Raw genomic sequence first — 12,291 nt, forward strand, 5'->3', positions numbered from 1 at the left:
GCAGTACAGGTGGGGACACTGGGGCATGTCCGGACCCAGCTCCACCACAAGCACCCTGGCAATTCTGGGGGGGGGGTCTCCTTGGCACCCCTCCAACCGGCTATGTGTGCTGCAGGTGCCACCCCGTGGCACGGCCGCCTGGGAACCAGGCTCAGAGCCCGCTCTGTGTGGAAGGTGTTTTTGCCGGCTGTGACTGTGGCACAGTGGTGAGAGGCCTGGTCTCCGAGCCTCACTGCAGGTGCCGTCTAACCCAGCCACACGTGCACCTCCCGGGGGTCCCCATCTGTCAAGCGGTGGTATCAATGCCGAGAGTCTACACTGCTGTCCCAGCACGGTGCTGGGAGCCCCGACCTCCCCACTCCAGCCTGAGGTTCCCATGGGGGACCCTGTGGGGCGGCCTGGCCTTGCCCATGCTTATTCTCTGCCTGTTCCTGTCCGATTGCTCTGTCCTGGGGCGTGGCTGTGGCATCACCCGGTGCCACACTGCATGCGGCTGCCCCCGCACGCGGCCTTCTCGTCCCACTTCCCAGACAGAGCTGGAGCTGAGCAGGGCAGGGCTGGCCCGGGATGGCCGTGCAAGGGGCAGAGGAAGGACCGCGGGAAACCGCACAGGAGGGCAGCGACTTCCCTTCCGGTGCCATCCCTGCTCATGCCTTTGTCTCCCACACACACGCAGGATCTGGCGTCTCCGTCTCGCTGCGGCCAGCCCCGGGCCTGGGTGCTGGTCCGTGTTTCTTGGCTGAGGGAGCGTGAGGCCTGGGGAGCCCCCAGCCCCGCCCCCAACCCTCAGGGTTCAGGAAAGGGACCGGCCCAGGCACTGCAGCCCTATTTGCCGCTTTTGCTTTTTATTAAAAAATAGATCACGAAAATATACACGCTTCAGTCCACCCACCCCGGTGGGCTTGGAGGAGGCCAGAGTGCCATGGGGACGGGGCAGCGGGGCGAGGGAGGTGCCCGCTGCCAGCCTGCCCTGGGCGGTCAAGCCAAGGGCAGGCGGAAGGGGGACCGGGGGGGGGGCAGGAAGCGGCCCTCGGCCTGGCCCTGCCACCTCGCTCTGTTGCACCCGGCCTCGGCCTTGGGTCCCCCAGGGTCAGTCCTCGCCGCGGCCCGGGGCAGCCGTGCTCAGGCGTTGATGACCCTCCAGCGCTCGCTGTCTGTGCTGTTGATGCTGCCCGCGTGGCAGGGCATGGAGGCCACGTCGTCCAGGTAGGCGACGCCAGCGGAGTCGAACTGCGTGCTGGAGTAGCAGGCGGCAGAGGCCCCGGCCACCCCTGCGGCCTCCAGGCCCTCGCGCCTGGCCACAGCGTAGGGCTGGGGCAGGTGCACGTCGGGCTCCTCAGTCTCGTCCACTTGGCATTTGTAGGAGAAGAGGATCTTGGGTTCCGAGCTGCTGGGCAGGAGACAGGGTCAGAGGCGGCTCCCCGGCTGCCTTGGGGACTGAGGCCATCGGATGCGGAAGGGGAGCTACCAACAGGTGCCTGATGGCCGGGGTCGGTGCCTGCAGTGCGCCCTTGACCGGGCACTTCTCCAAACGCTCGCGCTTGCGAACGCTTGGGGAAGGGGGGCGCTGAGATCCTCTAAGCGGAAAACGGCCATGCGGGACAATGCACGCTGCCGCGCTCTCCCGGGAAGAGGGGGGGACAGAGCCCACGTGCGCGCGCACAGCGTACGTACGCCGCGCCCCGTGGTACCTGGCGGGGCCGCGCCACGGCACGCACACGCGCACGGTTCCGCCGGCAGCCACGTGGGGGCGCCGGAGGCCCGCGCACACAGGCCGGCCGGCCGGACTCACCCGAAGAAGCCCCGGAGGAAGGCCACGTAGATGAGCGGCGCGAAGAAGCTGAAGTAGAGGAAGGTGGTGGCGTCCACACAGCTGGAGCGGGGCGCGCAGGTCATGGCGGGTCTTCGTGGCCGCCCCGCCCCCCGCCTTCCCCCATCCCCCCATTCCTTGCCCCCGCCCCGTGCCCGTACCACAGCCCCTCGATGATGTCGGCGCAGAGCAGCGCGCTCCCCAGCCCTTGCAGCAGGTTGAGCAGCGCCAGGATGGCCGCGTACACGTAGAAACTCCTCCGCGCTGCGGGAGGGCGGGGGCGTGAGGCTCTGGGACCCCTGGGACCCGCCCTCCACTCCTTCCCCACCACTCCCAGCCCGCCCCCAGCCGCTCACAAGGCAGGGAGATGCGTTCCTTCAGCGGCGTCTTGGGCAGGAGGACCACCAGGGAGTAGACCTGCCGGGGAGAAGGTCGGAGGCGCCGGGCTCAAGCCTGCAGCCCGGAGCCTGAACACCGAGCACCCCGGCCGGCCGCACGGCTCACCAGGAAGAAGCAGCACGAGCTGACCAGCCAGAACTGGCGGCCTCCGTGCCCGTAGATGTTGAAGTCCTCGGCTGAGAGGTGGGCGTCCGGGTACAGGATCTCCAGGGTGCCCTGCGGCAGCGGGCGGGGCAGGCTCAGGCTCCTGGCCCTGCCGCGCCCGCTTTCCCTGGATGCGAAGCCGCACGCGCTCATCACCACACCAGCCCGCTGGGGCTGCCCCAGCCTGCTCCCTGCAGGACCTGGGCTGTCAGAGGCCTGGCCCTGGCCCCAGCCTAAGCGGGGACTCTGGACGCTGGTCTCGGGGTGGCCGTCCAGCCTGCCTTCCCCCTCCTGGGGCTCTGAGCCTGCTGCCGGTTGGACGGGGAACCTTAGAGGCAGCTCAGGGCCTGCCTCGAGGGAGCAAGCACCCCAGGTGTTTTCTCAGGTGTTCCGAGGTGTTCTGCCCGTGCTGTGCTTGGAAAACCTGCAGAACCTGATCCAGATCCAGACCAGGAGGCCGCGGGGTCCAGCCTGGTGCCCCCAGCCCTGCTCACCTGGGTGACGGAGTAGGCCAGGGATAGCACGGTGGTGATGGCCAGCACCCGTCTGATGCTTGACTTGCTCTCCAGATGACCTGGGGGACAGGTGCGGGCCGCTCAGCGGGAGCCATCAGGACGGGCCCCCCACCAGGCAGGGGTGGGGGCGGGGAGGCGGCCACCCAGGCCCCGGAGCCCAGCAGCGCACGCACCGAAGGCCAGGCCCAGGATGACCACGCTCAGCTCGATGGCCAACAGGAAGAAGCGGGTGATCTCCCACAGGATCTGGGCACAGAGCGGGCAGAGTGTCGGCCTGGGTGCCCCATGCCGCCCCCCCGAGCCCGGGTCCACCCCGCCGCGGCCTTAGCCACACCTTGTCAGCCACTGTCGCATCCGAGGCGCTCACAGTCATGGACACCACGGCGCGGGCGATACCCACCAGCGCCACCACAAACACCTGGCAGGCAGGGAGGGGTGGGGTCAGGTTGAACAGCCTCGAGGGGGCGGGGCAGGACGGCAAGCCCACCCCACACCTGCAGGGGACTTGGATGGAAGAAGGCAAGGAGGGGGTGGGGCGGAGGCTGGGGCAGGGCAGCCGGGGAGACCCAGTGGCCGGCCCATGACCTCAGCACGGCCTCTCCTCTCGGGCCACAGTTTCCTGTGTTTTGCCAAAGTGCCTGGGCTCACAGCTGCACCCCTCATTCTCTCCTCTCCCCGCAGTGTGGTTCCCGGTGAGGGTGAGCCCGCCCCTCCTGCTGCAGGGACAGGCCTGCGACCCTGGGCTGGCCTTTCCCAGGGTTTGGGGCCGGCCTGGCGATGGGCTTGGGACCCAAGACGACCTGAGGGAGGTCAGGCCCAGGAGGACACGGCACCCCAGCAGCACTGTGGAGCCCCTGACTCTGGCCAAGCCTGATCCAGCATCTCAGTTTATCAGTCAGCGACTTCCCCAGGTTTTCTGACGCCCGAGGGCCCAGGCGTAGCCACACTGTGCAGGGCAGGTGCAGCTGCCCCGCCGGTGCTCCCAGGAAGGCCACAAGCTAAGGCAGAGCCCACACGTGTTACCAAGGAGGCCGCTGCAGTGCAAGGAGGCCCCAGGTCACCCAGCTGCAGGGTCAGGGCCCGGAACCCACCCGTCCAAGGCCACTCTCGCCCCTGCCTCTGGAGTCTGGAGCCCCGTGGGACAAAGTTCCCGAGTAAGCAGGCTGCCCCGGCCCTGCTGTATGTTCTAGAACGTCAGCCCTGGCTCCCTTCTCCCTGTCTGCTCCCCCAGAAAAGGCACCTGCCTGGCACCCAGGCCCCTCGCCTGCCTCCCTGCCTGCCCGCTCCCCTGACGGGGAAGTTCTGAACCGGACCACAAAGAGGGGCCCAGGGCTCAGCCCGCAGGGCCGGTGGCTGAGAGTGACGGCCAGGGAGCAGGGGTTCCCTTCAGGGCAGGGGAGAGGGGCCCTGGAGGAGGACAGCCGGGACGGCCTACACCTGGGGGCGGCCTCTCAGCCCCAACACCCCTCTCTCCCGGGGACGAGGACGCAAACGCCCCCAGCAGGGCTCGTGGGGTGGGGGTGTGGAGAGTCCCGATGACATCATCTAATCCCCTGGACCCAGCCATACCTGAAGCCTGTGTCTCATTACAGCATCGGCTAATTCCCTTTCTCCCTTGAGCCATTGGAAGTCGGGGTTTCTGTCAGCAACTGGAGTGAACTCACCAGGATGTAGAAGGTGATGAAGATAGGGCTGGGGGTGATGCGGATCTTGGCGCGTGCCAGCGGAAGCTTCCAGAGCAGGAAGATGAAGAAGAGCACATTGGGGATGAGCAGCAGGAGGTCCCAGTACCGGACCCTGGCGGACAGGGGAGAAGCCGGCTCCCCGGTGAGGCCACGCCTCCCCTCCCGCCCACTCCCGGCTGCCCCGCCCCTCGGGGCCGCACCTGGAGGTGCCGATGTCTTCGTAGAGCAGTAGCAGGCAGCAGTGGGGCACGCTGATGTTCGGGGCCATGGGTGCGGGCGACACTGTGCCGGCGTCAGCCCCGGTCACCTCCTCCAGGGTGTCCATCCTGCCAGCAGGGGCCCTGCGGGAGGGAGAGCCGCTGGCATTAGAGGGCCCAGCGCGGCGGCGGGGGGGGTGGGGTGGGGATCAGAGGGGCTGCACAGGGAGCTCAGCCCCAGGCTTGATGGCCCGGAGGAGACGTGTGGGACTTGTGCAAGTGTCACGCCCAGGCCCTGGGCAGGCGCCTGTCCGTCTGTCCACCTGTAGGTGTGTCCGGCTCCATCTTGTGACCACCAAGCGGTGACATCGATGGAGCATCTCTGTGGGGCCTGAGGACTGAGCCGGGGAGCAAAGCCCTGCGTCAGAGCCCAGCCCAGCCCCACCCCAACCTCCTTGTCTGTTCTGTGCCTCAGTATCCCCGCCCCTCCCCAGTGCCTCCTCGCGAGGCGCCCCCACCAGGGGGCAGCCCCACCCTGCAGAGCTGGCACAGAGGCCACGCAGCTGCGGAGGGTCACGGCCGGCCATCACATACTCCTGAGTGGGACCCTCGAGCCCTGTCTCCCTTGGGGGATGCTGAGCTGTGGCTGGGAGACACACAGGCCCCCAGGTGGAGACCCTGCAGAGGGAATCCCAAGGCCAAGGGGGCAGGGGTGGGCCCAGAGGCCCGGTGCCTGGGTGGCAGTCAGTCCAGCCTGGGGAGCAGACACAGGCTGGGAGACTAAGACACAGACTCCCAGGTCAGGGGCCTCCGGGGCATGACAGCAGGGACTTCTGCAGAAGCTACAGGAGAGTCCAGGGCAGGATGAGCCAGGAGGGCGTGGGGCATGAGCAGAACCTAACGGGGCCAGCATTCAGAGTGCAGAACACACAGGTGAACGAAGGCCGGCTCAGCCCGTGGGATTCCATGTAGCGATAGAGAGAGTAGTCGACAGCACGGGCTGAATCTGCCAAGCTCGGTGTGGAGTGAGGGTGGGCACGCGACCTGCACGCCGTGTGGCCCGTGTGGAAGTGCAGACCGGGGGAGGGGAGGTTGCCTGTGTGGGGGCAGAGTGCACGCCAGCGACTGGCATGTCGCAGCTGACTTCAGCAAAGGCAGAACGTCAGAAAGACGTCACCCTGACAACACGTTCAAGGGCACAGCGTGGGGAGCTGCTTGACCGTTCAGGGGCTCGGTGACACCTATGATATCAGCCCGAGGGAGGGGGCACTTAGAGACCTGCCTGAGCCAAAAGGAGAGAGGACCCCAGAGTGAGTGGGAAGAGTGCGGCTCGGGCCCCCGTCCTCTCCACTGGGGCTGGGGCTGCACTGCCACTGGGACGTGTGACACAGAGACCTCGCAGCGACCTCCGAGGTGACAGGGAGCTGATCACTGAAAGGCGCCGGCTCCTCCCCTGCTGCCTGCTGATGGGGGATGTGACAAAGAAGCCCACCCGCTCCTGCACCTGCCTCGCAGCCCTTGCCAAGCACCCGCTGTGTGCCAGGCACAAGGGCAGGTACTCGGACTTGGCAGGGAGCGGAGCGGGCTGGGACGGGATGATGGGACACACAGACGAGGCCCCGCGGGTCCTGGCGACAGTGAGGCCTGCAGGTGTGTCCCGGGCGGCTGGCACCCAGAGTGTCCCGCAGCAGACGGAAGGCATCCTGCCGCTTTGGGTGGCGTGGTGAGACAAGGTGACCCCTGAGCTGAGGCCTGAATCGCTGAGGGGGAGCCAGCCTGGCAACAGCCCGAGAGAGGGGCGTTCCAGGGGGAGAACGGCAAATGCAAGGCCCCTGACGTCCAAGCAGGCTGGGCCCGGGCAGCCGCAGGACAAGACGCAGGCCAGCGCGGCAGGAGACGAGATCAGGAAAGCTCACGGGGCCAGGTCGGAGGGGATGACGGGGCCCACGTGCAACGGGAGTTCACTGAGCGTGCAGCAAGCCGGGTGCTTGGAAGGGAGGTGACGGGGCCTGGCTTCACATGCACAGGATGGCTGTGGCTGGATGAGGGCGGAACGCGGTGGGACGATGGACCCTGAGGGGCTACTGCAGCTGTCCCGGCAAGAGAGCGCAGTGCTCCACCTGGTGGCGGCAGTGCAGTGCAGAGGAGGGATGTGGCACAGCCCTGGGAGAGCCAGGGGAGGGGACCCTCAGTGCCCCTGCTCTCTGGGAGGCTTCCTTCTGGCTGACTCCACCCCTTCCCAACTTCCGGTAATGTGCACGTGAGCTAAGCCACTCCCACTAATGTGCACGTGATCTTAGCCTGGCCAATCAGGGTGTCCTATCACCCTGGCCAATGAGACTGTGCCCTGAGACTTTTGCTCTGATTTCCAGGAAACAGTCTGCTGAGATCGGTGAGTCGGGGCTATGGTCCCATAACTGGGGGCCCCTGCCCCAGGAGAGAAACCAACACAGGACTGCACCAAGCTGAGAGACGGGAGCAGTCACATCGCGAGGAGCTCCCTGAGCCTCTGGATTCGGCCTCACACGCTCTGTCTCTAAAACGCAGTGAGTTCCCTTCTCTGCATGGGCCCATTGCTGTCTGATTTCTTGGCTTTGCGAAGGAAAAGCTTCCAGCCAACACAGGTCACGGAGCTAGGCCTGCGCTGCACTCCTGGCTCTGCCCCGTGCTTGCTGGGTGACCTTGGCTGAGTCACTTCCGCTCTCTGAATGTCACTGGGACGGCAATACCTCCCTCACAAGGTTGCTGGCGGGAGCAAACCAAACAGGAGAAGTGAATGTGTGTGAAAGGACGCTGGCACGGCTCACCGGGGAGGGACCCCGGGGGGGATGAAGGGGAGGAGGGCGGTTCCAGGGGCTAAGAGCCCTCACTGTTACGGGGGCTGCTCCCCCTGCACCCACTGCCCTACAGTGAGCAAGAGAACAAAGAGCAAGCCCTGAGCCCTCCCAGCCCCGGGAGAGGGACCCTCACTGTCCCTGCCGGACAGCCACCTGCTGGGCCTGCCGTCCAGGCTGGCAGCCTCCGGAGCCCAGCCCCCAGCCACCCCCACGGCAGGTGCCCGGCTCCATCTCTCGGTTCCTGCAGCCGTGGGTCCAGGGCACAGGCCCTCTCCAGAGCCGCGATTCTCAGCCCTGAGCGTCTGCAGGAATCATGGGCACGCAGGTCGCCACGCAGGTTCTGGGAGGGCAGAGAGCACCCTGCTAACATGGTGACGCTCCACCAAGCTGGCATCCTGCGGCTGTCGCTGGTATGTGTCAATGCTTATAAACCCACTGACGTCATGGTTTTAAAATAACAACAGCGTGCACCTCCCACGTGCAGACTAGGTGCTGAGTGGTAAAGTGTCCCCGCGCCAGTCTCTAAGAGTCAACAACCTCAGTACTGGCCCCATTGCACAGAGAGGAATGCAGAGGCTTGGCCTTGGCCTTCTCTGCCCCAAGTCCTGAGAGGTGGCCCAGAACACCCACAGTCTCCCCAGACACACTCCCTGATGCTCCTGGCGTTGCCCTCGGATGGGTTCCCGGCCTTGGGGACACAGCCCAGGCTGGCTCCTGGACAAGGAGAAGGCAGGATGGCTGGCTGAGGACAGGGCGGGGCCCCCGGTGCAAGAGGGGGGAGGGGCTTCTCAGAGAAGCCCGCAGGAAATAGAGAACCCCGGGGGCAACCCCAGGCCTCAGGACCAGAGAAACCGGGGCAGGCTGGGAGGGAGCCTCCCGGCCTCGTTAACATTGCCCTGCCACCTCTCCTCCCACTCTCTGCCGCCAGCCAGCCAGCCAGCCGGTGGGGCAGGATGTCACAGGTCATGGGGACCTGCTGTGTGCCCCTGGGCAAGCACCTTCTCTGGGCTCTCCCGTCCATGACCTGCGCGACGGGAACCCCTGAGCAGGGGAGAGGGGGCCGCGATGGCGCCCAGGGCTCCCTACCCTAGCAGGATGTTGAGCTCTCAAACGCTGGGCCCTCAGCGGGGTAGGGAGGACCCCGGACCACCGATGCCAGGTTCCTTTGCCGCGCCCCCATCGCCCTTCTGTGCCGGGGGTGGGGGTGGGGTGGACACTTCCTAGAGAGGCCAAGCCGGCCAGCAGCCGAGACGAGACGCAGGGCTGAGTGTTGTGGCACAGCGGGTGACGCCACACTTGGGATGCCAGCGCCCCAGATTCCAGTCCCGCCCCCCGCTGGTGCACCTGGGAAGGCAGCAGCAGGTGGCTCAAGTGCTCAGGCCCCAGCCCCGTGGGAGACCCTGATGGAGTCCTGGGTGCTGGCTGTGGGCTGGCCCAGCCTTGGCTATTGGGAGCGTGTGGGGAGGGAACCAGCAGGTGGAAGATCTGTGTGTGTGTGTGTGTGTGTGCATGCGTGTGTCTCTCTACCTTTCAAATACATAAAACCTTACGAAACAGCGGCAGCAGCTTTGGCAGGAGCCCCCAGGGAGCAAGGGGGGCCAGCCCTGCTTCCCTAGGCCTCCAAGGCGCAGTCTGAGCTGACCCCTGCCCCGCTCTGCCTCAGTCCCCCCCCCCCCAGCCAGCTGCTGGCGTTCAGTTTGTTCCTCCCGCACACCAAGCTTAGTCTTAGCCCCAGGGGTCTCTGTGCTTGCTGTACCCCTCCCTGACTCTGCCTCCTCACTCTGTCCTGTCACCTCCTCCTAGAAGCCCCCCTGTGGTTTCCTTGCTGCACTTGAATTCTGCGTGAGGCGGCCCTAGCTGTGTGTTTACACAGCCTCTGAGTGTCAGGACCCACACCCAAGAGCAGGGCTCACCAGAACACTGCCAGTGTGCACAAGTGACCCTGCGGCCCAGGGCAGCTGGGCCCCTCTGGGCGTGGGGAAAGGGGACCCCACCCTCATCCCCCAAGTCTGGTGGAAGTCTGGTCCCTGGGCCCCCACGAGGGCCCCTGACAGAACAGCAAAGCCCAGGGCAGGGCTGTGGCCCCAGCTGAGGACAACAGCTCCCTGTGCCTGGAGGCTGCAGGGAGGGCCTGGACCCCTGTTTGTGCACCGGGTTGGGGGTGGGGGGCGCTCCGAAGCCCAGATCTCTTCCTGCCTGGCCTGAAGCCAGGTGCAGAAGCCCTCCTGCTTGTGGGCGGCCCGGGCCCTAGGCAGCGGCGGCGGCCAGGGGTCATTCCCCCCTCTCTGGGCCATGCCCCGACCCCATTCCCGAGGGGACCCCCAAGTACCGCGCGGCCCCTTCCGCTGAGCCCGCACACTTCGGGGCCCCTGCCCGCCCCGAGACCTGCCCAAGGCTGTCTCCTGAGGCTGCGCCCTCAGTGGGCAGGGGTCACCCAGGATAGAGGAGCGGGGACAGGGACAGGTGGGCCCCGGTCCCTGGGGATAGGTCCGGGGCAGCGATTGGGCTTTACGGCGCAGCGAGGGAAAGGGACAGAGTCCCCCTCCTTACCTGAGGCCCTGGCCGCGCTCAGACCCGGCCCCCGGGGCCGCCCATCAGCCGCCGCTGGGTGCGTGAATCCCACCGCACAGGCCGCGGGACCCGGGCCTCCAGGGCCGGCCGACGGTAGCCCAGGCCGGGGAGCGTCGTTCAAGAGCCGCGGACGGCTGACTCCGCGGAAATGGGCGGGAGACAGGAAAGACAAGACTCGGGGAGCGCCGCGGGCCCGCGGGCCCCCGAGACACCGCGCTGTCCTCCCCGGCAGCGGCGACCCGCAAGACAGCACCGTCTCTTCCGTCCAGCCAAAACTGCGAAAACAACCACCGTCCCTACTTGTGGCACCTAGGTCCGGCCCCCGAAGCCGCAGTAGCCTATAGGAACGGACTTCCCCCGAAAAGCGCAGAAGAGGCCAATCAGGTTTCCAAGGGGGCGGGGCGGACCACTGACCTCTTAAAGAGATAGCACGGCTTCACTGCGTGCGGAAGAAGCCGCTGGGTTTCTCACCGGGAAGAGGGCCAGTTCCGCGCGCTCCAGAGCCACAGACGCCCCACCTCTTGCCCTCCTCGCCTTCCAGGTGTCAGCAGCTGGCGACTGGCCAGAGCCCGCGGACGGGTGCTCAGCCTACGGCCAGGTCGCCCTAGGCGGAGCCTCCAGGGACCGTCCCTCGCAGGCCGCCGCCGCCTGGGGGCAGCTGGCAGTGGTGACTCTGGGTCACCCGGGAGGGAGGAAGCCAGGGAAGGCCCTCCCTCGGAAGCACGCACTTGCCCAGGAAGCCTCGCAGCCGGACGGGACAGTCTCCGCGAAAGCAGCGTCTCAGCCCCGAGCTGTACCCCTCTCGCGGCTTCCTCCGGAAAGCCCTCCCTGGCTGCCCCCACCCGCCAGGACCCCTGTCCCTGCGGGCCTCAGCGCTCAGTTTACTACAGGCCCCCTCAGCTCTGCGAGATTGCGCCCCACGTGCCCCCGGGGGCCTCCTCTCCTGCCCGCCCCCTCCTCATTCCCCTGGCCTGGTTCGGGTCCTCCACCCCTGTCTCTGCCCTGACACCTGGCTGGCTCCTGTTCGCATCACCTGCCCAAGGCAGCTGTCCAGTCGCCAGCCCATAATGCTCTTTTATTCCCTTCAAAGCACCATCCCTCCCTCACATGATTTGTGTTCGGCTGCTGCTCCCCCCCACCCCCAGCATCAGTGTCATGCGGGCGTCTGCTCTGTAGCATCCCGAGGCTGACTCAGTGCCTGACGCAAATGGTAGGCACCCCGTTATTACAGTCGCCCCAAAATACACACCCGTGACAGCACAGCTGGGCTGCAATGAGAGTGGGCCCCGTTCCTTGTTCCAAACCGTGAGGCGGTTGGGCAGAGACAACCTTGTAACCATTTGGGACTCGGTTTTTCTGGAACTTTCCCAGCCTGGGCCGCGGCCACGGCGTGCACAGCTTAAGTCTCAGTGTCTGTGTTTGCTGGGAGCTACCTGTTGCTCGGATCACCAGGGACCACAACCTGCAGCTCCTGCAGCTCCTGCCGGTTCATTCCTGCTCATGTTGAACCAGCAGCAGCGCGTCCTTGGCTGCTGCTAGCGTCCAGGGGGCAGGACACTGCCATCCTTGCCATGTGCCAGGAAGCACGCGTCCAGGGCACCTCCGATCAGGCCTAAGGACGACCCTGTCTTTGTCGCCATGCTGAGACACAGGCGGAGGTGGCGGGGGGGGGAGGCGAGTGAGTTTTCTGTCACCGCCACCACCCACGATCCCGCATTCTGTGCTCTTGACTTTCGGGCCCCATCGGTGAGTTTCTGAGTGGTTTTACTGTCTTTGTGGAGGAAGCGCAGGGACCCCGGGGGCATACAGGACGCGCGCTGCTTCTGCCCAGATCAGCAGTACTTTGACGTACAGATGCGGCTCGCAGGAGGCGGCCCTCATCCCACCCTCCCCAGGCCATGGCTGGCCGCGTGGACACGCTACTGCGGAACGGGCTCCCCACAGCAGTGGGGAAGATAGCAATCCCAGAGCAACAGAGCCGCGTGGCAGTGCTTAGATGTCATCAGCAGGTCCTGTGACTCCCAGGTGGAAGGAGTGGCCGGGAAGGTTCCGCGTATTCCTGGGGTGGACTTGCTGGCACAGTGCCCGGGCTGCCTCCTGGTCTGTGGTGCGAGGGCTGTGACGGTGAGGAGG

General features: G+C 66.4%; 1 protein-coding gene across 6 annotated transcripts; it reads right to left on the bottom strand.

Annotated features, from left to right (window-relative positions):
* Positions 1–828: 828 nt before the first annotated feature.
* TPRA1 (transmembrane protein adipocyte associated 1) lies at positions 829–10,871 on the bottom strand. 6 transcript variants are annotated; one of them, XM_008260317.5, is made up of 11 exons: positions 10,573–10,871; positions 4,754–4,894; positions 4,533–4,665; positions 3,203–3,286; positions 3,042–3,114; positions 2,848–2,927; positions 2,315–2,425; positions 2,167–2,227; positions 1,972–2,074; positions 1,793–1,873; positions 829–1,387 (listed from the first exon to the last, which is right to left on the bottom strand). In XM_008260317.5, exons 2-11 carry the CDS (start codon positions 4,876–4,878, stop codon positions 1,123–1,125), a joined length of 1,116 nt encoding a protein of 371 aa, XP_008258539.3. In that variant the 5' UTR covers positions 4,879–4,894; positions 10,573–10,871; the 3' UTR covers positions 829–1,122. The 6 variants fall into 6 exon arrangements, with proteins under 6 accessions (XP_008258539.3, XP_017199201.3, XP_089161724.1 ...); XM_017343712.4 differs by having other exon boundaries at positions 10,630–10,818; XM_089305598.1 differs by lacking the exon at positions 10,573–10,871 and adding an exon at positions 10,138–10,443 and having other exon boundaries at positions 4,533–4,598.
* Positions 10,872–12,291: the final 1,420 nt, after the last annotated feature.

This window comes from Oryctolagus cuniculus, chromosome 10, assembly GCF_051225735.1.
Source record: "Oryctolagus cuniculus isolate XC-2025 breed Fujian yellow rabbit chromosome 10, ASM5122573v1, whole genome shotgun sequence".
In the NCBI taxonomy this organism is placed as follows: domain Eukaryota; kingdom Metazoa; phylum Chordata; class Mammalia; order Lagomorpha; family Leporidae; genus Oryctolagus; species Oryctolagus cuniculus.